Here is a 27,405-nt window from a genome sequence, read left to right on the forward strand (position 1 = left end):
ATCGGAGCACGATTCATACGGGACAACTTGTTATCGTTTTGATATTATCTTGTTATGACTTTGAAGATTGCTCACACTGAATGGTGCATAAAAAAGAAAAAGGAAATCATGCGAAATAAAGTGAAAGGCGTTAGTTAGTTATACTGGGCATTTTCCGCAAATCGACAACCATTGTGCCTATTTTGCGTGAAAAACGAGGTCGCACTACTCTAGCCATGCGTAAGACGTAACGGCCTGGCCACGACATTGGTCTAAGGCGATCGGCGGGGCGGCGGGCGAGGCGAAAAACGCGAGCGACCGCCAGGCATGCCACGTACTTTCAGTAGCGGCGGCAGCGACTAGGAGCGGCTGGTACGTAGACGTATTTAAAATCATGTTTTTTTTTTCAAAAGTGCTTAGAATATATTTCATTGTTTGTCAATGGGTGCATGGGCTAAATACAGGACGACAAATTTATCTAAATCTAGTTTAGTATTTTATATATTGTATATATAAAGCACCCAAAAAAACGAGTACTTACACAAGAATAAGTGCGGAGACGTCACAACATACTTAAATACGCGAAAGTACATTTAAAATTTCAATAATAAACCCTTCCGTCTCCATGTCGCTCGAAAAAAAACAAAATGTTTTGTTCCGCATCGCCCCGCTCGATCCGTCGCGCCGCCTAGGCCGGTCGCACCGCTCTTTAGTCGTGGCATCGCCCGCGCTGCCCGATACAAATGTTCGAGTCGCGCCCCTCCCCGCTCGCCGCCGCCGCCGGTCGCCCGGTGCACGCCGCGCGCGTTGCCGCTCGGCGACAAGGCTCGTGGCATGCATTACGGCCTGGCCACGACATTGGTCTAAGGCGATCGGCGGCGGCGACCGGCGGTAAGTCGCAAAAACAATAACCCGGCGACGCATAATGCATGCCACGAGCCTTGTCACCGAGCGGCAACGCGCGCGGCGTGCACCGGGCGACCGGCGGCGGCGGCGAGCGGGGAGGGGCGCGACTCGAACATTTGTATCGTGCAGCGCGGCCGATGCCACGACTTTAGAGCGGCGCGACCGGCCTAGGCGGCGCGACGGATCGAGCGGGGCGATACGGAACAAAACATTTTGTTTTTTTTTCGAGCGACATGGATACGGAAGGGTTTATTATTGAAATTTTAAATGTACTTTCGCGTATTTAAGTATGTTGTGACGTCTCCACACTTATTCTTGTGTAAGTACTCGTTTTTTTGGGTGCTTTATATATGTATACAATATATAAAGTACTAAACTAGATGTAAATAAATTTGTTGTCCTGTATTTAGCCCAGGCACCCATTGACAAACAATGAAATATATTCTAGGCACTTTTGGAAAAAAAACCATGATTTTAAATACGTCTACGGCCCAGCCGCTCCTAGTCGCTGCCGCCGCTACTGAAAGTACGTGGCATGCCTGGCGGTCGCTCGCGTTTTCCGCACCGCCCGCCGCCCCGCCGATCGCCTTAGACCAATGTCGTGGCCAGGCCGTTATGCGTCGCCGGGTTATTGTTTTTGCGACTTACCGCCGGTCGCCGCCGCCGATCGCCTTAGACCAATGTCGTGGCCAGGCCGTTACGGCCGTTACGGCCTGGCCACTAGACATGTGCGCCGCGCCGCCGCGCCGCCGCCGCCGACGATTTTTCCACGCCGCCGCCGCCGATAAATTTGACCGGCGTATAATCGGCGTGGGAAATTTTGATAACTATCGTGTCTTATTCCATGTTGCGTAGTGAGTAGATAGTGTCAGAGGTATAATTTAAAGATCCTTATGCTTTTTCGCTTATTATTTGCCAGTGAAGCATATTAGCATAATTTTTGTTGTTGCGGTGTTAGCTGTGATAACGATTTAGCGTTAATTTAAACAAGATCTTGTTTCTGGATCTCAGGTTATTATTTGATATTTTATCGCACAGCTTTTTTGTACAACGCATTTTGTTTTACATCAATAGTCTCTTTATTGTCAATTTAATCAGTGAACTAAAGTCAAGAAAATAGCAGGTTCATATCCTAGGACATAAACATGCTATTTTCTTCTTAGAATCTCCAGCAAGCTGTAATTGCGTAATTTATAATTTCTCGTATGATTCTGGTGACACGCATGAGGGTCATCAACAAGACATCAATGTCATCATATGATAGATATGATTTGAATTATTTATCACATAATATACAATTTCATTTAAAAATACACACGATCAATTCTTAGTCATTTTATGGTGATTATCAGCTTCTTTTACTTAGTAATATATATTTCAATCAAAATTATAAAAGTCAGGTTAAAACTTCGTAATAAGCTATACCTAAACAATGATACCTACTTATAGGAACTTAAATCACCAAATATCTTCACTAAGCTAGGAGTAAAGAAAACAAAGTAGACCTTAACATTCTATAAAACGGGACACTCCAAAGACATTCTGTTGAGCGAATCAACCGGCCAGATAAGTTTACTTTCGAAAACGACGATATCTTTAGTCTTACATAGTTTTCTGTTAAACTTCAGTTCAGACAAATGTAAAGTATTCATCATTATATCGTAACAAATCCTAAGTGAGGCGACAGCGGCTGCGAAAAGTCAATATAGATTTAAGGCAACTTAAAGATTTTTTTGTGTTTTATTTGTATTTCGCTTAAAAGTAAGTAAAAATACAGCCTAAAATGTAGCGTTTTAAAGTATCCTTTTTAATTTAATATTTAAACATACCGTTGGTAACTATTAAGTAGGTATTGGTAATAAATGGTTGCCAAGTGACATGCCGGGATATAATTTTCGGCAATAATTTAGAAAACACACATAATATGCTTTGGATAGCCTAGTAAATTATGCCACGCCGATTTCACGCCGATCACGCCGCCGCCGCCGGTCAAAAAATCATCGGACGCCGCCGCCGATGATTTTACCCTCGGCGCACACCTCTACTGGCCACGACATTGGTCTAAGGCGATCGGCGGCGGCGACCGGCGGTAAGTCGCAAAAACAATAACCCGGCGACGCATAATGCATGCCACGAGCCTTGTCGCCGAGCGGCAACGCGCGCGGCGTGCACCGGGCGACCGGCGGCGGCGGCGAGCGGGGAGGGGCGCGACTCGAACATTTGTATCGGGCAGCGCGGGTGATGCCACGACTTTAGAGCGGCGCGACCGACCTAGGCGGCGAGACGGATCGCGCGATGCGATGCGGAACAAAACATTTTGTTTTTTCTTCGAGCGACATGGACACGGAAGCGTTTATTATTGAAAATTTAAATGTACTTTCGCGTCTTTAAGTATGTTGTAACGTCTCCACACTCATTCTCTTGTACCTACTAGTTTTTTTTCTGGGTGATTTCTATACACAATATATAAAATATGTACTAAACTAGATGTAAATAAATTTGTCGTCCTGTATTTAGCCCATGCACCCATTGACAAACAATTAAATATATTCTAATCACTTTTGAAAAAAAAACATGCTTTTAAATACGTCTACGTCCCAGCCGCTCCTAGTCGCTGCCGCCGCTACTGAAAGTACGTGGCATGCCTGGCGGTCGCTCGCGTTTTCCGCCCCGCCCGCCGCCCCGCCGATCGCCTTAGACCAATGTCGTGGCCAGGCCGTAACGGCCTGGCCACGACATTGGTCTAAGGCGATCGGCGGCGGCGACCGGCGGTAAGTCGCAAAAACAATAACCCGGCGACGCATAATGCATGCCACGAGCCTTGTCGCTGAGCGGCAACGCGCGCGGCGTGCACCGGGCGACCGGCGGCGGCGGCGAGCGGGGAGGGGCGCGACTCGAACATTTGTATCGGGCAGCGCGGGCGATGCCACGACTAAAGAGCGGTGCGACCGGCCTAGGCGGCGCGACGGATCGAGCGGGGCGATGCGGAACAAAACATTTTGTTTTTTTTTCGAGCGACATGGAGACGGAAGGGTTTATTATTGAAATTTTAAATGTACTTTCGCGTATTTAGGTATGTTGTGACGTCTCCGCACTTATTCTTGTGTAAGTACTCGTTTTTTTGGGTGCTTTATATACGTCTACGTCCCAGCCGCTCCTAGTCGCTGCCGCCGCTACTGAAAGTACGTGGCATGCCTGGCGGTGGCTATACAATATATAAAATACTAAACTAGATTTAGATAAATTTGTCGTCCTGTATTTAGCCCATGCAGCCATTGACAAACAATGAAATATATTCTAAGCACTTTTGAAAAAAAAAACATGATTTTAAATACGTCTACGTACCAGCCGCTCCTAGTCGCTGCCGCCGCTACTGAAAGTACGTGGCATGCCTGGCGGTCGCTCGCGTTTTCCGCCTCGCCCGCCGCCCCGCCGATCGCCTTAGACCAATGTCGTGGCCAGGCCGTAAGACGCCAATCGCCAAGACGATCTTCAAGGTCGTATCATAACCATATTATCAAATAGTTAAATTAGAAGCCACTTCCACATGAGGGCTTCCATTTACGATATTAGGTACAAACAGTAACGCTCCTGTCCATCGGTGGACCTTATGCCTTTTGTAATAAGGTTTACCGGGAGTTACCATTGTGGGCGATGGTACCTAAATTAGAATGGACGTTTTTATTAGACTTTTGTAATAAAAAAGTCAATTATAAGCCTATTAAAAAACCATTCAATAAGAATATTTTCACGATAATTTACCGATGATAACACCACACTTCACAAAATATACACTTTAAAAAAACCATAAAAATGTCCATTTCAATTCGCTTTCCTATATACCTACTCGTATGAAGAGATACAATTTAACTTTAAAATTTCACCGATTACATAATACTATTAGTAAATTGTCACTAACAACTTCGATAATCGCTTTTAAACTTAATTAACGTGCAATTATGGAACAATTATGATTTATATTTGCGTTATTTTAAAAGTAAAAACACTAGGTACTATATGAACTGTCATTTTGCACTCGGCCTTGGTTTAAGTACTCTTTTTTTATTTTATATATTAAAACGACACAGACTGCATCAGGTAACCAATACGAATGACTCTCGATAAAACTCCTCGTTATATCGTGAATCACGTCGAGCAATCTTTGAGTATAAAAAAAATGTTTTACCCATTGTTTATTTCACTGGATTCAGTTACGGATCTCTGCCATATATGACCCAAAAATTTTTTATTAAGCTATGAGCTTCATCACATATGATCTTTGAGTAATTCTAAGCATTTCTTTCACAAGGGAGCAAAGTTGTATTGTAACCCTTTATGCTAATATTAATATCCGAGCAAGCAAACTATACCAAAATTCAACTATGATGCGAATGGTTCAAAAATTGAAATATCGAGCGTTGCGAGGGTTTTAAGGCTCGAGGTTTAAACAAACTTCGCTACTGAGTGAAACAATAAATTTCACCACGCCAACGCGAGAAAATGCAACTCTGCTCCATGTATGTTTTTGAAGTATAAAGAGAGCCTTTCCGAGCTGTGTGGCTTATTATTAGGTTAAATATTCACCTCTAGCCACTAAAAGGCCTATAAATGGATAATTTATGAAATTATATTTTTAATCTTTATCTTGATTAATCAAAGTTACTTCTGTCTTGGCAAGTTTCTATTTATGGGCAGACAATAATTTAATTAAACGAGGATTTCCAGAAATTAAATATTTCATAGTTCCCCAGGGCTTCTACGGAACCGTCTAGGAGGCAAATTTCTACAATACTGGTTCTGTAATTTAACCATGAAAAATATGGATAGGTAGATAATATACATATTTTTCCTCTACCAATAACGTACCTACAAAATAAGTTAGTGAAATTAAGGTTATGTTGTGACGGTACATCAATGGACACCTTTACTTAGCTTCCTCTTTCCACTTTATTTAAAAATGATCATTATGTAGGTATTAATAGTAGGTAGAAACGTTAGGTTCTTGGGGGCCAGAGGCACTCAAACTTTTTCAAAAACTAAAATATGTATCTCCTAATCCTTTCCACTGGTGATCGCAGCGCTGGCTCGTTCCTCACTCAGCGCATTGGCATTGACATTTGCCATCCAGCGAGGAAACGCGGCCAGTCTTGTGGGAATACTATTAAGTGTACTCGTAATACTGTAATTTAGACCCCATAGATTAAGAAAGGTTTAGTTTAGTTTTATTTGGTATAATATGCTTATAACCTTTTGACCCTACCGTATGTAACTAAAGATCACAGTTTTAAGTTTAACTTCATATTTGCTTCACGTTTACTAGTATTTCTAAGCTAAGCATCATTATTCTATTCAATGTCCATAATGTAACGGTAAGAGTCTTACCGTAAGACTACACTATAATCACAGCGTTTACGATCGTTTTAGTCATATTTTTACTCCCGAGACCATTAACGATCACGCAGAATTCATCTCAGCTTATGTAGTATATCTACGTTTGCATGTACATTTAAATATAGCAATTGTAATATAAATAGACTTGTAACATAACACTGTGATGAAACCCTGTGACTGTGTAATTATCGGCCTATATATATATTTGAATTAATGAAGTCATAATAACTAGACTTAATATCGTAATTTTGCTGTAGACCGTGGTTACGGTGAGGGACGGCTCGATTCAGAAAATGAATTAGATTTCTACTAGACTCCAACAAGTTACGTTATGGATAATTTAAAGATATTTGTAAGATAGATACGTCAAATTTGACGTTTCCGCGATTCTGGAGGTCCTCTTGAACGATTTCGACAAGTTATGACTTAGATATCCAAGTCACATCTAGTCGATATCTAATGTAGATCTAGTTGATCTCTAAATCATCTCTAGATCTTGTGATTATCTCGAAATCCGAATAGGCCTGGAAAGCACAGGAGGTAATCGAATGTTTTCATTATAAGGATTAAAATCTAATTTCACGAATACCAACGTTTCGTTGCTTCACGTTTTATGTAGTCCCTACATCTCCCCGCTTCGGTTTCCGCATTGCTGAGGGTCGTGAAATCCCCGTGGAATCAGCTTCTCTTTGACGGTGTCTTGTCATCTGTGCCTGTTTTTGGCATCGTGAAGCGCGACATGCAGTTGGATGTCCTGCAAGCCTATTATGGATCGCTTTATCCACATTTATCCACGTGATAAAACAACTGTCACTTTTTAACTCTGCGGGATAGAAAGAGACGGACACCGTTTTATCACGCTGTCACGTAGACAAATACGACCATCATATCCGTACAGGGTAGAACGGACTTGATCTGCACAGTACACACCTTGTTGGGCTACGGCCTCTAGGTCGGCCAGAAACCTAGCCAGTAGCGATGAGGTTGTTCACTGTGGCCTTCTTTCCTGGCTATGTGACCGAAAAACTCCAGGAACCTGCGTCGACAGATGGTTGATGGTATTGTTTTAATGTTGAATTCGCGTAAGAGTCCCAACATACACGCATTTTAAACTTAAACTTGAAGTACCAATTGTTGTACGCTGTAGCGGATCGAATAAAAACGCACGCATTTTAAACTTAAACTTGAAGTACCAATTGTTGTACGCTGTAGCGGATCGAATAAAAACGCGACTGATCGTCGTCAAGATCCTTAGGACTTAAGCCTCATCAGCCTATTTGGCAAATATGAAAATTGTTAGCATTACCTACTAGACGCAAGACTTAATAATATTGAATAGGTACGATGAATCGTACGCAAGTATCACTTAAGAAAATAGGGCCGATATTCACGATATGTTGTTCTCTTTCGGTATTTATCGTAGATTAAGTATGTTGTCTTCATGCCATCATTGTTCTTGTAGAGATGCAAGTTTCATTTATAGCCCAGTCGAGCTGGAAATGGGCCCATCACTCAGCTTCTGAGTTAATCAAAACACTACGAGACAATTTCCTCATCCCAGTCCCGAGACGTGACATGTAACGTAAATTTAGTTTTTGCGACTTTAATTTACCACGCTCTAGGTAGGTTTTTGATTAATAGTCGTACTTTTACTTACACATACATAGTTTACTAGGAAATCACTACTTATTTTATGCGATTAAAAAAATATCTGCTTTTTTACAAGTAACTGTAGGCAGTGTTTACAAAGATACGACTGTAGCCATTGTTGTTAACGATACGTGTTAGGTTAAGGTGCATTTCTAGTGCCTCAAATAAGTGATAGTTTATCTCTGATAACTTTAGCGCAATATTAGATGACGCTTCTCCTCCAAAAGTACTTCCGTCTATACTTAGCATGGACAATTAAATTGATATCAAATGTCCGCCTTTAAAGTACGCACGTTCAAAATATTTACCATGCAAATACAATGAAGAGATAAGTTCGCTCGTGCTATAGTATACAAACATAGTGTACGCTGTACGTCTAGTGATAACATTACTCTCTCGAATTTGTGGCAGGACAGTATTATGAACGAAACTGTTAAGTCATGGCTTCACACGTGTGTTAAATCGTGAATGAAATGATTGATTTGTTAGAAAAAATTGCTAAGAATCAACAGTGAGGTGAAGCGCAGCTCAGGGTGCGCAGAACCATTTATTAGCCATATAAAGGGAGTAGAAGCATTCGCGCCCCATTCACAAGTCCGACGCCGCTATCCCCGCCGGTAGCTTGACAACTTGCCCCCAAGTTTCCTGCGAACTCATATTTGTGGAGTTTAGTTTGAAACACGATGAAATTGTTCCTGTACGTCGGTGCCGTGATGTTGATGTGTGATGCGATCAACGGGCTATTCTTGCCGGTAAGTGCAGATAAAGTTTAAGAGTAACAAATGTACCCTATTTAAGTTCAATAATATAGTTAGATTTATTTCACTAACTTATATGTGTCGCTTAACTTCAAACTCGGGTAAATCCATCTGTCAGATTATACGATTTTGGTATTAAGAAAAGTTAATAGGGTAGATATTTGCTGAAAGGGTCGAATGGATTTACCCGAATTTGAAGATAAGCGACACATATCTAGGTATTAATTGACGTAAATAAACAAAACTGTTACGTTGTTCTGATTACTATATTCTACGATTTAAATATATATTATAAAATGGTTTAGGCAAAAATTTTAAGACTTTTTAAGGAGGTCCGGTAGGTAAAATCAACAACACTTTACTTTTCCTAATTAGTTAATCAGAAACTATTACAAGAACTCTCAAGGAAAGTAATGAAACCTTAAAATAATATTCATAAATGGTAAATAATAATAGAAATTCTAATTCACATATATTTTTTAATTACCTACATCATATGAAAAAGTACGAACTTAACTTGGAGGATTAAATAATAGACACAAGAGCAGCTGATTCAACGGAGCCACGCCGTTTTGTCGCATAAATAGTGTTTAGTTTTTAAGTTTATAAAATATATATGTATGTTAGTCTGTAAGGTATTTTTAATATGGGCCTTGTTGCCTGACTTAAATTTTAAATAAATAAATAAATAAATAGAGAATCATGAATAAATTTAATACTAGTACTTACGTTTAAAAATATATATTTTTAAAATTACATACTAGAGCACTATATTTGTATTATTTTTCTATTGTTAATACAAGCATCACACCTACCTTTTGCTATGTTACCTCATATATTCAGAAAATTAAAACCAATTTATACCTACGGATTATTATTCGAAACTTTTTAAATACATAGTAAAATATATGTAGTTTAGGTACGAATGTCAACGACTGAAATGTCACTCAATTAGCTTAATTAACAGGATGTTGTCCCATAGGTAACATTTTTGGTGTATCCACCGAGTAGATAACTTCAAAGTATAACGTCGTATGGTTTACAAACAGGTTAAATATGGTTCAATGCTCTTTAGAATTACTTCCTGCTAAATTAGGAGGCAAGGCCGTGCCCCGCCAAGACAACACAGAAAGTACCACATAGCTTTTTGTGATTTATTGTGACCAATTAAATCAATCCGACGGTGACAAGTTTTTTTTAGTTAAAAGTGGATTTAAAAAATAATTGTTTCCTATTTTTGGATAGTACTACCTACTAATATTATACGATTAAAGGTCCCGTTCCTATTACGACTGCAGCAGTGTTGCTGCTGCAGCATTACCTACATTGTAGCTTTGTAGCAGGAAACAAGCGATGTCACAGTCATTTTCCTTGTTGAGTGACGGATCGAATATTCTTATTGCAGCAGGGATCGAGGTGTCCGTACCTTTTTGTATTTCTTATTATAGCGGCAACAGAAATATATCATCTGTGAAAATTCCAACTGTCTAGCTACCACGGATCATGAGATACAGCTTGATGACAGACAGACAGACGGACGGACAGACAGACAGCGGAGTCTTAGTAATAGGGTCCCGTTTTTACCCTTTGGGTACGGAACCGTAAAAATACATTGTATCCGAATTGGTGGAAAAATATATAGTTACAGTACACAGGAGTGTAGAAAATGAGGGCAGAATTTTTGTTTCGCCCATTTCCCGCTGCTACACAAGCAAAGCTTCAACAGTAGTGAGCCCGCTTCGATGTGACCACCCGACTGGTGAAATTCACTTTTTTAAGAACAAGTAGTACTGGCGGCCGTTTTTTAATTTGTGAGCACGATTTTGCACTCGAAAATCTGCGGAATACGATAAATTGATATTTTTTATTTATTTTAGCAATAGAAATTAGGAATCTGGTGGTATTGACCCACTACTGACCACTCGTTTTCCATTCTAATCATTTAAATGCCTAGTAGTGGACATATCGGCCCCTTGCACGAATGCGCCAAACGCGCAGCCGTCAGGGAGGAGTGGAGGCGAGCCGTCAAACGTGTCACTAAGGGAGACTTCCAATGATGACTGCAACCGCTCTGTCAAGAGTGTCCCGTTCAAGAAGAGAAGTGGAGATATAATACTATTTAAGAGAGCCACACGCAATCACTACTTCACTTCATAAGGCACTGTGAAACTACAAAATAAAAGAAAATACAAATAAAAAAACAATACACATAAAAATGAAACTAACCAAACATTAGATGTAGGCCCTTAACATGAGATTTATACATAGCACAAATACGAGTACTTTGATTCGTAAACATAGGTGAAATTTTTTTTTCCATCAAGGTAAGTTATTTTTTTTATTGAAGTTTACCTAGAATATGTGCAACTACTGTAACAACATTTTTTTTAAAGCCTCATAGGCATTAATATATTTCGTTTCTAATATAAAGGCCATCTAGCGTTGAGCGTTGGTAATACTGGTTTTAATACTTGCATTGATCAACAGAGGGCGTGAGTAGCTCGCTATCGGATTTTTCTTCAATAAAATGTTTACTCTTATTAATTTACAGAAATTAAAATCTTATTAAATATTTTACAACTTTCTTCTTTCCTTTTTGGAAATTATTATTACCTTGTTTTTTTGGTTGAAATGAGTTTGGAAGCTGCATCTACATCGTGCGCTCAACGAAACGCAGCGGTGGAAGCCTCTGTGGTTTGATCTGTCAGCTGTCATTTTTATTTCGGATGTGATGGAGTAGGATGTCGATCCGTTTTCTTCAAAGGCCAGTGAGCCATATTGTTTAAATCGCGGCTTAAACCGCTTAATCGTAAGTATTTTTCTTGATCTACGTATCAAATTGTTCGAGACGTGTTCAGTGCTTATTGTTTTATTACTTATTTTCAGGGAGAATATTATGTTCCTCGTACCATAACCTCTGAAGGCCCCATGCATCGACATGAAAGCACGGACTTACAAACCGGCTTCTTTTCTGCATTGGGTAAGTTGCTCAACCGTTCTGGTGAATTTTAACTCTCGTCGAGAATCGGCAAAGCCACATACTTATTGTTTTTTAAATTATTTCCAGGGCCTTCAGGCAGGACCTTCAGGCAGGGCTTCAGGAACGGCTTCAGGCAGGGCTTTCAAGAATGGGTATTTCAAGCTGAGGTATTTCAAGAGAGGTCTTTCAAGATGAGGTTTTCGTTTACCCCTTCAGTACCCTAGTTAGTCAAGGGCGTCGGCATGGGCGAGGTTGTGCTCCAGGCTGCGCTGAGCTGGTGCTTCCTTGGCGGCTTGACTAGCATGGACGTTCGGAGGCGGCGGCTGCGGTACCGGGGTGGTTGAGCTCACCACCACGAATCTGCAGGGCTCGTTTCTCATTCTTTATCTAACTGGAGGTCAGACGGTTTTTATTATTTTATAAAGGCGCCCAATATTTAAATATTTTTACCCCTAGTTACCAAGGTCTTCCAGCCTGTTGAAACACAGACTCACCCCCTGTGCTCTAAAATTAATACCTATTTATTTAAGTTACGACTGAGCTAGTTATTATTATAATATTACCACTTAAATTTCTTGTCGGAATGGTAAATATACTTGTTAATACAAATTTCTTTATTATTTTATTTTTATACCACTATAGGGCTTCCCGAACCGTTACACTACTTTAAATTAAATAATTTATCATAGTATCACATACAATATACCGGGTGTGGCCTGTAACACGAGCAAATAATTAAAACATAGATTGTACTCCTCAAACGGTGGTGACACTTTTGTTCAATAACTTTTAGAAATTATGAAGTATTTAGACTCCCTATTTTTTATACAAAATAAATAGTATCTACAATGGACGCCATCACCACGCCATATCATTGTGATTGACGTTGCTTGTCACGGCTTAAACATAACAAAATTGGCAATACATTGCGTCTTAGAATAAACTTTAAAGTGTATTAGAAATCAAACCACAAGTTATTTTTAAAAGTCACTGCACATATGTTGGTCAGTATGAGGAGTGCAGCCTACAGTTTAATTTTTTGCTCATATTACAGGCCACACCCGGTATTAAAACTATGTAGGTTTTCCACTCATTCCACAATTATAAACGAGATCGAACCTAAGCCGTCGGTTGCAGCGTCAATTTTACTACGGAAAGCGTCTGATGGAAAAAATAGGAAGCCCAGGAAATTAGCTGTCATGGTTAGATATTCAACCAAAGATATCACGGGACTGATCTAAGCAAAATAGGAGCATATGCATGTCAAAAACGTGATGTCATGTATAAGATACGGGGGCTATGGTTAAGTACTTGTTCTTTACGCATATAATAGGCACTGCTGCTGAAACAAGATGTTTTTGTTGAGTGACGATTTTTTTCGTACAGATGTAGTGCTTAATTATTTTACAAACGTTAACATGGGTAGTTTGTACCACGTTATAGCTATGCCACGTTATACACCGTGTTTTTATTGAATTCCGTTAACTTCGGGGTATGGTTAAGTACGTTTAAGATAACTAAATGGCATAGTTAATTTTCGAAAAAAAATTTTTTTGTGTTCTTTTTTTTTATTTTTTTTAGTGTTCCGTACAAAACTTTGTTTACGGAACACTTATGGGATCACTTCGGTCTTGCAAATCAGTTATTTTTTGTTTAAAAAGTAATTAAATGTAGTATATAGCGTTGTTGTAACACGGGCATTACATTTAACTCAACCAAACAATTGAAATCTGTGACATATGAATGTCATTTCATACATCAGTCGACCGAGATTGTACTTAAGTTTAGTAGCAAATGTATGAACTCATTCTAAACACTAATCAATATGTAAACCGGCCTTAAGGCAAGTGTAGACGCTTGTAGAGGCATTATAGGAAAAAAATAAATTATTGATTATCTCCGAAATGGACTTAATTAGAACATCGGTGTCTTTGTGAAAGTTACTTGATTTAAGCTCAGGAATGCACCCTTGAAATTAACGGAAATCAAAAAAAACACGGTGTATTCATCCAACATTTGTAACTACACGTATATATATCTAAATCATGAAATTACACCTAAAACTAAATTATGACGTATTTTTACGGAAACATACAAATCCGTCTTGCTATCTCAGTTAGTCTCGGTACCTAAAAAAAGTACTGAGGTTGACCGTTGACTGAAATAGAAAGAAAATATGATGAAAAATGATTATGCACTACATCTGTAAACTACTTATTGAACCATTTCGTTATAGTTTCGAAAAAGAAAACAACATTAATTGTAATTCGGAGAACAAATTCTAGCTAATAGAAAATTGCTCTGATTAATTGAGTTTTCCAACCCACATGATAAATTTCTTTTATGCGGCCTCTATCATACAGGTTCGTCTTAGAAACTCTCCGTTATGTATTTTCTGACCTTTGATTCAGCATAAAGACCACTGACATAGAGGATCAACGACCTGACACTCTTCATAAAGGAACTATATTTAAGTTCCCAATACGGTAAAGGTAACCTATTATTGGTATTGATAATTTGCCAAAGTAAGCATCCTTTCATGCCTACGCGTAAAGGCTTCTGAGAAATCTAACCGATATGTGTCCGACTGAATATGGGCCCGATTCGGATTTTGAAATAGACATCTATTAGATATCTTTTAGACATCACCAAGATACGATAACATTTGCGCGATTCTGGAGATACTCTTGAACGATTTCCACAGGATATGACTTAGAGATCCAATTCACATCTAATAGATTTCTTACTCTAATGTAAAAATTACATTGGTTGCCCGAATTGCGCTGCAAAAGAGAACTAGTTGATATCTAAACTATAACGTATCTAGAATGGATCTAGTACGTGTAGTCTCTTGTGAATATCTTGAAGTTCGAATACGGCAGTATATTGCTCGGCCACACCTCATCAATACACACATTGTTAGCTTTTGTAGGTGTTTGTCTAGTAACCGTAAGTTAACATGTCTAGTCATCGCAGTTTATTTATTTTTAGTTCGAATTACTGTAACATTCCTCTTATTTTAAAGTACCTCCCTAATCATTTTAACATGTAAAGTTATCATAAGTTTCCAATGATTATTAACTTATGCACTAGCTACTTTCTACCCTCCGTACACTCTACTGTGAGCTCGTTATTTCCCTACATTAATAAACTACGTAATACTATGGGCTTAAATTTGGAAAAGTTGACCGAGTTCTACGACACTGTATTGCTTAATAAACTTTCGAGTCTTGTAATTTTCTTTTACGAGTAAAGGCATGATTAGGTAAAGAAGAAAAATAGTTACACAGTCAAACGATTTGTTAAACAGGCTAATGTAAGTCTAAGAGAAGATTCTTGTAAATTGTGACAGTGTGAGTCAATTCATTTTTAGGGTTCCGTACCCAAAGGGTAAAACGGGACCCTATTACTAAGACTTCGCTGTCCGTCCGTCCGTCCGTCCGTCTCTCACCAGGCTGTATCTCACGAACCGTGATAGCTAGACAGGTGAAATTTTCACAGATGATGTATTTCTGTTGCCGCTATAACAACAAATACTAAAAACAGAATAAAATAAAGATTTAAATGGGGCTCCCATACAACAAACGTGATTTTTGACCAAAGTTAAGCAACGTCGGGCGGGGTCAGTACTTGGATGGGTGACCGTTTCTTTTTTGCTTTTTTTTTGTTTTTTTTTTGCATTATGGTACGGAACCCTTCGTGCGCGAGTCCGACTCGCACTTGCCCGGTTTTCAAATATTTTATGAAGACTAGTTGTTGTTGTTGAAAGTTAATATTGAAAGACTTTGTATATCTAAATGGTCAAATATTTGTAGACAATTTGCGTAAGTATTATGCATGTTTCCACACGAGTCTAGATTGTGTCAGTAACGAATACCTACAACTACTGTTATTGGCATATTCAGCGGGATTTAATTAATACCAACTTGCGTGTCAACTCATCTGATTCGATAAATAAAGTGGAATGTATATGAACTAATTACGTTGTGACGTACAAGCTGTTATCGCTAATTTTCACAATAATATTTGCTGCCATCAAACAAAAAATGCTGCACTTGATTCGGTTGAATTTTCCCTGTTCTTTGAACCCATTGGATTTATTCTGTATTACTTGGAAAAATAAACTATCAGATTAGTTCTACTTTTACGTACCTACATACATTTAATTCTGAGAATGGTTTCCTAAGGATTTGAGGGATCTTTTCATATACTTAAGTATTATTTTATGAACATAGTTTTGCATGGCGACTTAAGGTATTAAGAGGCAGTTGCACACATATTTAATAACAGTGACATCAATATGTCACTCAGCGGCCAACTATGTAAATAACTTTCCTTACAATAAAATTTAGTGAACGCTTTTTAGTTGGCAGATTGTTTGGTGCAACCAACTTATGGGTGCTTAGGTGCAGGTAAAGGAGGACTCACGCTAGACCGGGCCGAGGCGTCCGGCATGTCATATTATATTCTATGAAGGCTGATCGGTGATCACGTGGTGCTTTCCACAGAAAACGAAACGCCGAAAGTTCCGGGTCGGCCCCGGCCCAATCTAGCGTGACCCTCAAGACATCCTTAAGACTATTTCCAACCGAACGGAACTCCTATGGAGTTTCGGCATACAAGTCCCTTGTAGTTGTGGTTTACCGTCAGCTATAATAATGTAAAGTAAATGACTTATTTATATCTGAATGTAATGTCATATGAATTTGAAATACCTACTCATGTATTTCGTATTTTGTGAAAATCATTGCTGTTATCATTAAGAATGACTCACGTTAGACCGGGCCGACCGAGCCGTGTCCGGGTTAGAGCTTCCGGCGCTTAATTTTCTATGACAGACGACAGGTGATCACGTGACTGCCGTGTCACGCCAAACTCCGTTAACTCGAGTTACATGAGTTACGGATAACCAGTCTAAATCGTCTTAAAAACCATTAAATATATATCTTCTAAAAGAAAAATTTGAAAATGTTCATTATTTACTGAGAAAAGCATATGACTAACTCATGTACTTAACTTATTTTTTTTTGCCGATGGCGTCAGGCACAACTCAGTTAACTTGAGTTGTATGATTGATACAACCAAAATATCAACATCGTTTCTTAAGTTACCGGAGTTAGGCATGACTGGCCGAGCGCTTGATTTATACGACAATAATATTGGTATAGTAATACGTGTCACGTTTGATCAAGCGTATGTCATGTAACTTGACTTCGTGTGACCACTACAGTATGGAAGAGTTGATCATGCGAAATCATTTTATTATTTATTACGAGCCCATTGTGTCCCACTGCTGGGCAAAGGCCTCCCCCCTCTTCTTCCATTCTTCCCGATTTTGAGCTGCATCTGGCCAGTCTCTCAAAAAGGAGTCTAAGTTATCCCGCCATCGCCGACGAGGTCTCAGGAAATCATTTTATTCGAATAAAATGAAGACTATTCAATTATACGAAAAAAAAATTCAAGGGCCCAATCTGTGACCATATTTCCTACATGTAGATTAGAAAAAATAAAAAAATTACGTCGAACTGTCAACGATAACAGCATTTGTATCTTTAAAACTTTAAACGTAATTATCTCGAAACTCAACTTTTAGTTACATGAGATGCGCGTGACACGGCAGGTGATGCTTTTCATAGAAAACGAAGCTCCGCAAGCTCCGACCCGGACACGGTCCTGTCTAACGTGAGTCATCCTTTATTTATCATCATGTACCTACAAATAATACGAGAAAATGTAGAGTGTCAAAACCAGTTTTTAATGATACAGAATGCCTTAGTAATAATGGCACTCATGACTTTCACGATAAAAATCAAAGTCTATCATAACCTTTATAAATTGAATTTTACCCGCCGTCAATACTTATCTTTGGATCCTATCTCCAATTTTTACTTTGTAAGGGGAACGTATTTTGTGGATAAAATCTAATTTTAGAACATCTTTATAAAAAAAATTATTATATCCGAGGTCGGATTTAAAAGTTACTTTTTCTTAGAAAAATACATTTATGGGCAATTTTAATTTTGGTACAACACTAAACATTTAGAAAACATGCGAACGGCTAAGGAGTGGAATTCACTTCCTGGAAATCTATTCCCAGTCCACTATAACTTGGATCTCTTTAAATCAAGAGTGAATAGACATCTCTTAGGTAAGCATGTTCCATCCTAGAATGCATCGGCACTTACCATCAGATGAGATTGTGGTCAAATGTTTACCTTTTTCCAATAAAAAAAAAACAATGTAAGTAATTAATAAACTACATGCAAGACATGAGAAATAATTATGCAGTCACGTTAATAAGAACATTGACTGTTATAAAGATCTAAATCTAGTTATTTTCTCTACAACTTTGAACACAGGTACACTTTTTGCCTAAAGGGGATCATTTTACACACATCTACCCTATTAATTTTATATTTCATCCGCATAAAATGTTTCATTCCAATATCCTGTTTCAAATGTTTGAATACAGGCGCGCTCTGACATAATAAAATAAATATTGTTCTGCAATTATTGTTGTACTCGTAGATATACTATCTATATTAATGTTTTGTGTTGTTTGGTTATATTCAATTCGACTTTTCATATTTTTTTCTTTGCGCCACCTACCGTATATTCTAATTCTTATGTCTCCTATACCCAAAGGTTGTCTGGAAGAGATCGCTCTTAAGCGATAAGACCGCCTCTTGTTACCTCTATTGTCTTTATGTTATTGTACATTTATTGTAAACTACGTGTATGTGAGGTGTGCAATATAGAGTATTGTATTGTATTGTAGATAGAACAATACAAACACTGTCTAAAAACGGAAGTCCAGGTACAAGTACCTATTGCAATATATCGTTTTCCACACTGCACGGCAATAATAATAACACATAAAGCGACCGGAGTTATTAAAGTTGCGATTGTTCTCGGTAAAATTTCTACTGTTTTTGCCGCCAGAGTTTCAGGACTAGCGAAGTCAACAAAAGAGGCTTTAACAGTGGAGAGGCAGGCTTTCATATGGAGAGGTGTATGTACGGTGTTTTGTTTTAGCACTTAAAATTGCATTCGGTCGAGCTCGAGCATGATATTTGGAGTAAAAGACGTTATAGGCATTTGATGAGTTTTATTTATTTGACATTGGAATGACATTCAAAATGATTAACCAATATTGATTATGGGAAGGCGCAGAGGGCCAATTTAGACTTCGGGGTAATTTTAACTAATCGAAATATCTTCCATGTTATACATTATTAATTAGAGTCACACGTCAAACACAACATATCTTTTTCGCTATCTGGACATATATGACACTCTATTTAATAATGTAAAACATGGCAGATATTTCGATTAGTTTAAATAACCCCGCAGTCTAAATTACCCCCCTGCACCTTATTTGATCTTTAATATTGTTACTTCAAATAAGCATAACTTAGCTACCTACCTATTCCTGACAGCTCCAATATCAGCTTATCCTTTTTTCGGGACACATTTATTTTTACATTCATCCTTTAAGTCAATGACGCATGTTTATTAAATCATGTCAAGCGTAACTTCGATCATGCGAAAATGAAATGTGTACAAATATGTATTAAATAAACGCAACCGCGTTCGCGTTTGACAAAAGCTTTGAAGGCCACATACATTTTGTATATTCGCAAAGGCCGTGACAGTAAACGACTTTGAGAGTCAACGTAAAAAATAATAAAAAAATAATGTAGCTGAAATAGAACTGAACGTAAAGCCCACTCTTTTTCCACATTAGGCATTGTCTAAATAACTTTGTTTGTGCAAAACTCGTTGATTGTACCATTTGGCATATTTTCAAAGACGTCAATAATAATCACACAAACACTCAATGTACCTAGATTAAATGAAGCATTTTTGAGATAAGATTACTAATTGAATAACAAGCAAATATTTGTCGTACCTACTCAAGTTATTATCTCGATAAGAAGATTTATAGGATTCCGTACCCAAAGGGTAAAACGGGACCCTATTACTAAGACTTCGCTGTCCGTCCGTCCGTCCGTCCGTCCGTCCGTCCGTCTGTCACCAGGCTGTATCTCACGAACCGTGATAGCTAGACAGTTGAAATTTTCACAGATGATGTATTTCTGTTGCCGCTATAACAACAAATACTAAAAACAGAATAAAATAAAGATTTAAATGGGGCTCCCATACAACAAACGTGATTTTTGACCAAAGTTAAGCAACGTCGGGAGTGGTCAGTACTTGGATGGGTGACCGTTTTTTTTTTGCTTTTTTTTGTTTTTTTTTTTGCATTATGGTACAGAACCCTTCGTGCGCGAGTCTGACTCGCACTTGCCCGGTTTTTTTATGATCAATTAAGTCGGTACTGGTAATAGTTAACATTGGATACCCACATCAAAAATTAAAAGAACTTACATAACCTTTAATGAATCACTTAATAACAGTTGTACTTACTTATTCATAGATTAGGCACTGCCCACGCGTGGCCACGGCTGACATAAATGTAGTCCTTTGAACCATCCCCCAGTTTATATTAATATTCATTTCCATATATATTCGTACTTATTTGATATGTCTAAACGTCGTCAGGCAAATCGTCAAACGTTGAGGTTTGAACGATATGGCTGGTAGTCGTTAGTCAGTCAGATCATGAAATGTCGGCGTTTCCTGATATGCCTAGGAATATCTCGATATGCCCGATTTTACGATCTGCCGCCGACATATATAAGTACTAGTAGCTTCAGCTCGCGACTTCTGCGTGGAATGATGATTGATAAAACTATCTATGTCCTATCTCGGGCCTCAATCTATCTTCATACCAAATTTCATCTAAATCGGTATAGCGGTTTAAGCGTGAAGAGCTGACAGGTAGAGAGTCAGAGTTACCATCGAATTTATAATAATAGTAGGCATCAGTACGGCTACCATCAGTTTGGCATTGACTTAAACGCTATCGTGAACGTTATTTCCTTTCTATATATCTCTTTCGCACTAATATGTCAGTACGAGCGAGATGCATAGAAAGTAAATTACGTTCACGATAGCGTTTATGTCAATGCCAAACTGATGGTAGCCGTATAGTACTAGTATTTTAGCAATCTTGCTCAAATCTATTCAGCTACTGTAGGTTACTCGTAATTGAGTAGGTAAGTACTTATCTAACAAATATTAAAACATGAATATAGGTAGTATCTACAATGAATAACGATTAAGATTTACAAACACTAATGAAATTTTACATACTTTATCGTTAGAAGTACATTGGCTATCGGCGCGAGTCAATCTCTAATTCATTTCCCGAATCGCGGCGCCAGCCGCCATAAGGTACCTTTTGCCGCGGAACGTCACATATCTTTACTATTTCATATCTAGTGAATCTCTAATTCATTTCCCGAATCGAGCCGTATGGCGAGTAAGATACTAAGTAAATCTACTTAGTCTAAAATATTGGCCATTAGGTGAGTAGTAAGAAAAGTTTTCAACCTACGAGTAATACAGGAAAACAGAGGATGGCCGTTGCGACTTTGACACTTCGCTGGCTCAATATTACAAAGTACTGTGTTACATTTTCAAGATAATTGAAATTCGACTTAATGTCACTATGACAATGTTCAAATTTCAGTTCGATAAAAGTGAAACATAGAACCCTGTAATATTGGGCCAGCGACTTTCCAACACTGCGAACAGCTTGTGTAACAGATTGCAGCCATCATGGTCTGGGTTTCGTATTATTTTTCATTTTGAAGCCATATTATGTCCTTCGTAAGTGTACGTTATGATATAACATGTGTTCTAAATCCAATTCAATTCCTCTCGTATAATGAAATAATGACATCGATACTGAATTATGTTATGTAATAAACCTACATAATTATTTAATCTAGAGAATACACACACAGTAGATAGTGTACACGGACTTTGTGGGATCTATTTTTATGTTACTCAATTAACTGTGCTTAAATTGCGTTTGTGTCAAAATAAATGTAAAAAAATAAATTAATTAAAAAATTAAAAACACGACTGCTGCATTGTAAATCGAACTGAAAAGCTAAAAATAATGTTAATATGTTAGTCACACAATTTTATGAATCTAAATTGGAATGTAAATATACACTCACGGTCATTCACAGTAAGTACAAAGGGCTATGTACATTAATGACCGTGACTGTAGGTATACGTGTACATTTAATTTCAATTACAGTCGGGGGACCTTGATGTACCTAAGTGCATCTCAATCAAAAGGTCCCCCGACTGCAATTGAAATTAAATGTACACGTATACCTACAGTCACGGTCATTATGTAACCTGTAAACCTACGAAAATGTACCCGGCTGGTTACATAATACTTAGGGATGTATAAAATAAAGAAAACACAAGTATCCACTTGATAGTCGATTTATTTCTTCTCCTACATACCCTAAAATTACAACTTCTAGCTCAGACTGCTAACGGTAGAGCTGTTGGTTCAATAATATCTGTATTCTTACACTTGGGGCTATGCCCGATGCACTCATACTCAAAGAGTCGGGCGTAGACCGACGTACGTGGCGCACTGTACACGTTCCATAGCCGGGCGCCTTCGGCGCCCTCATACTAAGAGAGTCGGGCATAGCCCGATGCACTCATACTCAAAGAGTCGGGCGTAGACCGACGTACGTACCACGCTGTACGCTTACCAAATCCGGGCGTCGTCGGCGCCCTCATACTCAAAGCATCGGGCGTAAATATTGATATATATTATTGGATACTGGGGTTTAATAGATCGAGGCAAATGTTGCTGAGGAGAGAGGTGTGTGCCCATGAGCGTGGCAAGCTGATGTAAGAGACGGGTCTTCTCAAGATCGGGACGCCTTTCATGGCCATTGTCACAAGTTCCGACCCAAATGCTATTCTTGACCGCTGCAGACTTTTCTGTAAGTGTTACGATTCGGTTCAGTGTTTAGGTGTTTGTCAGCAGTTGTGCACAAGCTTAATCTCATGATATTTATTATATTTTAGATCGTCAGTCTCGTTCGTCTGGCGGAATGCAGAGGAGTTAACTTTGAGGAATTAACATCGTCTGTGGCCGCAGGTATGTGTTGGCCCTTAGGTAGCCCTTAGGTAGCCCTTAGGTAGCCCTTAGTAGGCTCATAGTTTACTTGAAGTCTAATTTTATTATTGTCATAGATCGGTAACCTTTTGCTTTTGTCTCATTTAAAATGAATAACTTTAATATCATAACTAAGGCTTACTGTGATCTAATGGACAGTGTTACTTGCCAAATTTAATGCTCAGGTGTAACTTTCGTATTATAATTATCTGAATAAAATTTTATTAAACAACTAGATTGTTGGTGGTTTATCCTAAGTGTAAGAATACAGATATTATTGAACCAACAGCTCTACCGTTAGCAGTCTGAGCTAGAAGTTGTAATTTTAGGGTATGTAGGAGAAGAAATAAATCGACTATCAAGTGGATTCTTGTGTTTTCTTTATTTTATACATCCCTAAGTATTATGTAACCAGCCGGGTACATTTTCGTAGGTTTACAGGTTACATAATATCTGTGCGGACGCTAGAGGCGATTTAAAATATATATGCAACATACGCGCTTAAATCTTATTTTGGTTAAATAAGGAGTTACAAAATGTGCTAAGAAAAATAAATTCTTCTATCTTAGTTAGTGAGCTATCAAATAAAAGGGTATTTACCGCTGATCATAAAAATATATACAAATCATCCATATGACTTGTATAGGTATATTTTTAGAAAGTAATTTTAGGAACTAAATCGCCCTATTGAAATCTAAACGTGTGAACTTCGATTTAAGCGATAGGGTTTGAATAATACTAAAAGAGTCGGGCATAGCACGACATACGTGGCGCGCTGCACGTGGTCCAAAACCAGGCGCCTTCGACTTCCTAATACTAAAAGAGTCGGGCGTAGCCCGACGTTGTGACACGTTCTACGCTTACCAAACCCGGGCGCCGTCGGCGTCCTCATACTCAAAGCAGCCCGACGCACGTGGCGCGCTGTATGCGTTCCAAAACCGGGCGCCTTCGGCGCCCTCATACTGAAAGAGTCGGGCGTAGCCTGACGTAGGTCACACGCTGTAGGTACGCTTACCAAAGCCGGGCGCCTTCGGCGCCCTCATACTCAAACCGTCGGGCTTAGCCCGACGTATATGGCGCGCTGTACGCGTTCCAAAGTCGAGGCGCCCTCATACTAAGAGAGTTGGGCGTGGGTGCGTCGTATAATATATACCAACATTTGATATAATCTAATTTTAATATCATTCACAACATATAACACACGTTGGGGCTACCAACAAAAAATATATGTTTATAACATATATGGTAGAAATTCTCTAACATACTACGTATATATTAATAAATAATATAAAGTTTGTACTGGCTAATTATTTTTTTCATAACATGCATAACTTATAGGAATTATTAACAACATTTGATATAATCTAATTTTAATATCATTCACAACATATAACACACGTTGGGGCTACCAACAAAAAATATATGTTTATAACATATATGGTAGAAATTCTCTAACATACTACGTATATATTAATAAATAATATAAAGTTTGTACTGGCTAATTATTTTTTTCATAACATGCATAACTTATAGGAATTATTACAAATAAAGATATTTGAAATATTTTATATATATTATAACATAATAATTACATGAGAAAAATACCTTCCAAAATATATGATCATACATGTAACAAAGTAATTCCTAAATAGTATCTTCTGCCGGTTGTTCTTTACTAAAGCAGGTCTCCGTTAGGTACGACGACGAGCGAAGCGAGGAGGAGTGTTAGGTTGAACTGCGAACAAACAGTGCGCGAGCCGAGCGAGCGAAGCGAGCGTGCCGCGGCAGCGGCCGGCGAAGCGCCAGAACGAAATTGGTCCATGGCTTAATAACTTACCGGATATTATTATTCATTTATGTTCTTCGATCTAGTAACCGATATAGTTTTTGATCGTTCGACTATATAATTTTTATGAAATTCAAGTTTTATACAATATGAAATTATGTACATTGAATGTGGTTCAAAAACAAATTAGCCATTTTGACGTTATACGATTTGGGTTTTATACAATGCAAAACTTATATTATTCAAAATTATACAAAGTGAGCGTATATCTTGTGAATGTTATATTAATAATTGGTATATATTATATTACTTACCCGTTGGGCGTAGCCCGACGTACGTGACACGCTGTACCCTTACCATATCCGGGCGCCTTCGGCGCCCTCATACTTAAAGCGTGGGGCTTAGCCCGACGTATGTGACGCGATGCACGCGTTCCAAAGTCGGGCGCCCTCGGCGCCCTCGTACAAAAAGAGTCGGGAATAGCCAGTGTCTAAATGCGAAGCCCGTAGAACGAACTCCGTGTAAAGCCGAAGGCCCGGAGCGTCCGACAGGTACGCGCTTTCTACAATTTCCCCTAGTATCATAATTGAGAAGTCGCAATTCCAGGCAAGGCTGAAGACCGAGCTGCGGGAGGTTAGTACTCGCGGAACTTGGTCAGATATTTGAAGAAATTGCAGGAATTGCTAGAATCCCTAGCCCTTCACCTTACGCGGAGGTCGGTCTTCAGCTTATGTATTTTAACACATGTACCTACAGTGGTTTTGTGTTTCACCGCTAACGTCCCGCAGCTTAGCCTTCAGCCTCGCGTAGAAACTCGCTTCTCTTGGACGCTTTGGGTGTTCGGCCCTACGCAGAGCTCGGCATTCAGCTATCTAGTCTATTAGGGCTACCTACTTTTATTTGGAAGTTCATCATTTGAAGGTAGGTAGGTAGGTAACTAACACTTAAAGATATTAGCGTCGAATAGGCCCTTTTACATGCAGTCTGTCATTATTGATCTTTGAATTGGTGCTATTTTGCCAAAGGCCATGTGTGCGTCGTCGTGCTGAAGTTGCGACGAAGATAATTGGGTCAAAAACTTTTTTAGTGACAGTTAAAATTATGAGTCTTTATTGTGGACCTTCAAACCCTCATGGCCATTATAATTCAAAATTCCACTTCTTTTTAAGAAGTTAAGAAGCTATATTTAATATCAAATATCAAATGTCCCAAATTGTGAACACATTCACATATTATTCACAGAAAAGACACCCGTAATTAGTGTGTCCCTGCCTTTAGAAGGTCCCAGTCCTAGGAGCTAATACCTATCCACATAAAAAGAACTTTGTGGACAAACTAAATGGCCGGGGGAAATCTTTATAAATGGTAGTTTTACTTAGTTTTTTCACTAAAATGTTTAAAATAAAATAAATTAATTAAAAAATTAAAAACACGACTGCTGCATTTTAAATCGAACTGAAAAGCTAAAAATAATGTTAATATGTTAGTCACATAATTTTATGAATCCAAATTGGAATGTAAATATACACTCACGGTAATTCACAGTAAGTACAAAGGGCTATGTACATTAATGACCGTGACTGTAGGTACGTGTACATTTAATTTCAATTGCAGTCGGGGGACCTTTTGATAGAGATGCACTTAGGTACATCAAGGTCCCCCGACTGTAATTGGAATTAAATGTACACGTACCTACAGTCACGGTCATTAATGTGCATAGCTCTTTGTATTTACTGTGAATTACCGTGAGTGTATATTTACATTCCAATTTAGATTCATAAAATTATGTGACTAACATATTAACATTATTTTTAGCTTTTCAGTTCGATTTAAAATGCAGCAGTCGTGTTTTTAATTTTTTAATTAATTTATTTTAATGAGTCGGGCATAGCACGGCAAACGTGGCGCGCTGCACGTGGTCCAAAACCAGGCGTCTTCGACCTTCTCATACTAAAAGAGTCGGGCGTAGCCCAACGTTGTGACACGTTTTACGCTTACCAAAGCCGGGCGCCTTCGGCGCCCTCATACTCAAAGCGGCCCGGCGTACGTGGCACGCTGTATGCGTTCCAAAACCGTTAGCAGAAAGCTCTACCGTTAGCAGTCTGAGCTAGAAGTTGTAATTTTAGGGTATGTAGGAGAAGAAATAAATCGACTATCAAGTGGATTCTTGTGTTTTCTTTATTTTATACATCCCTAAGTATTATGTAACCAGCCGGGTACATTTTCATAGGTTTACAGGTCCGTGGTCCAACGCGTGCATCGCGCCACATACGTCGGGCTAAGCCCCACGCTTTAAGTATGAGGGCGGAGTCCGTTAGCAGTCTGAGCTAGAAGTTGTAATTTTAGGGTATGTAGGAGAAGAAATAAATCGACTATCAAGTGGATTCTTGTGTTTTCTTTATTTTATACATCCCTAAGTATTATGTATCCAGCCGGGTACATTTTCATAGGTTTACAGGTCCGTGGTCCAACGCGTGCATCGCGCCACATACGCGGCCCCACGCTTTAAGTATGAGGGCGGAGTCCGTTAGCAGTCTGAGCTAGAAGTTGTAATTTTAGGGTATGTAGGAGAAGAAATAAATCGACTATCAAGTGGATTCTTGTGTTTTCTTTATTTTATACATCCCTAAGTATTATGTAACCAGCCGGGTACATTTTCATAGGTTTACAGGTCCGTGGTCCAACGCGTGCATCGCGCCACATACGTCGGGCTAAGCCCCACGCTTTAAGTATGAGGGCGCCAAAGGCGCCCGGATATTATGGTAAGCGTACAGCATGTCACGTACGTCGGGCTACGCCCAACTCTCTTAGAATGAGGGCGCCACGACTTTGGAACGCGTACAGCGCGCCATATACGTCGGGCTAAGCCCGACGCTTTGAGTACCTACAG

General features: G+C 38.9%; 2 protein-coding genes across 2 annotated transcripts in view; one reads left to right on the plus strand and one right to left on the minus strand.

Moving 5' to 3' along the window:
* Positions 1-27,405, minus strand: part of LOC134664380 (serine protease nudel) — a 389,278-nt gene that overhangs the window by 76,100 nt on the left and 285,773 nt on the right. The window lies entirely within an intron of this gene.
* The window catches only part of LOC134664369 (corticotropin-releasing factor-binding protein), a 58,076-nt gene continuing 39,122 nt past the window's right edge, over positions 8,452-27,405 (plus strand). Inside the window, exon 1 of the mRNA XM_063520949.1 lies at positions 8,452-8,678. Coding sequence (XP_063377019.1) covers positions 8,610-8,678 — 69 coding nt within the window. The 5' untranslated portion in view covers positions 8,452-8,609. The remainder of the gene's footprint in view (positions 8,679-27,405) is intronic.

The sequence above is a fragment of the Cydia fagiglandana genome, chromosome 5 (genome assembly GCF_963556715.1).
Source record: "Cydia fagiglandana chromosome 5, ilCydFagi1.1, whole genome shotgun sequence".
Classification (NCBI taxonomy): domain Eukaryota; kingdom Metazoa; phylum Arthropoda; class Insecta; order Lepidoptera; family Tortricidae; genus Cydia; species Cydia fagiglandana.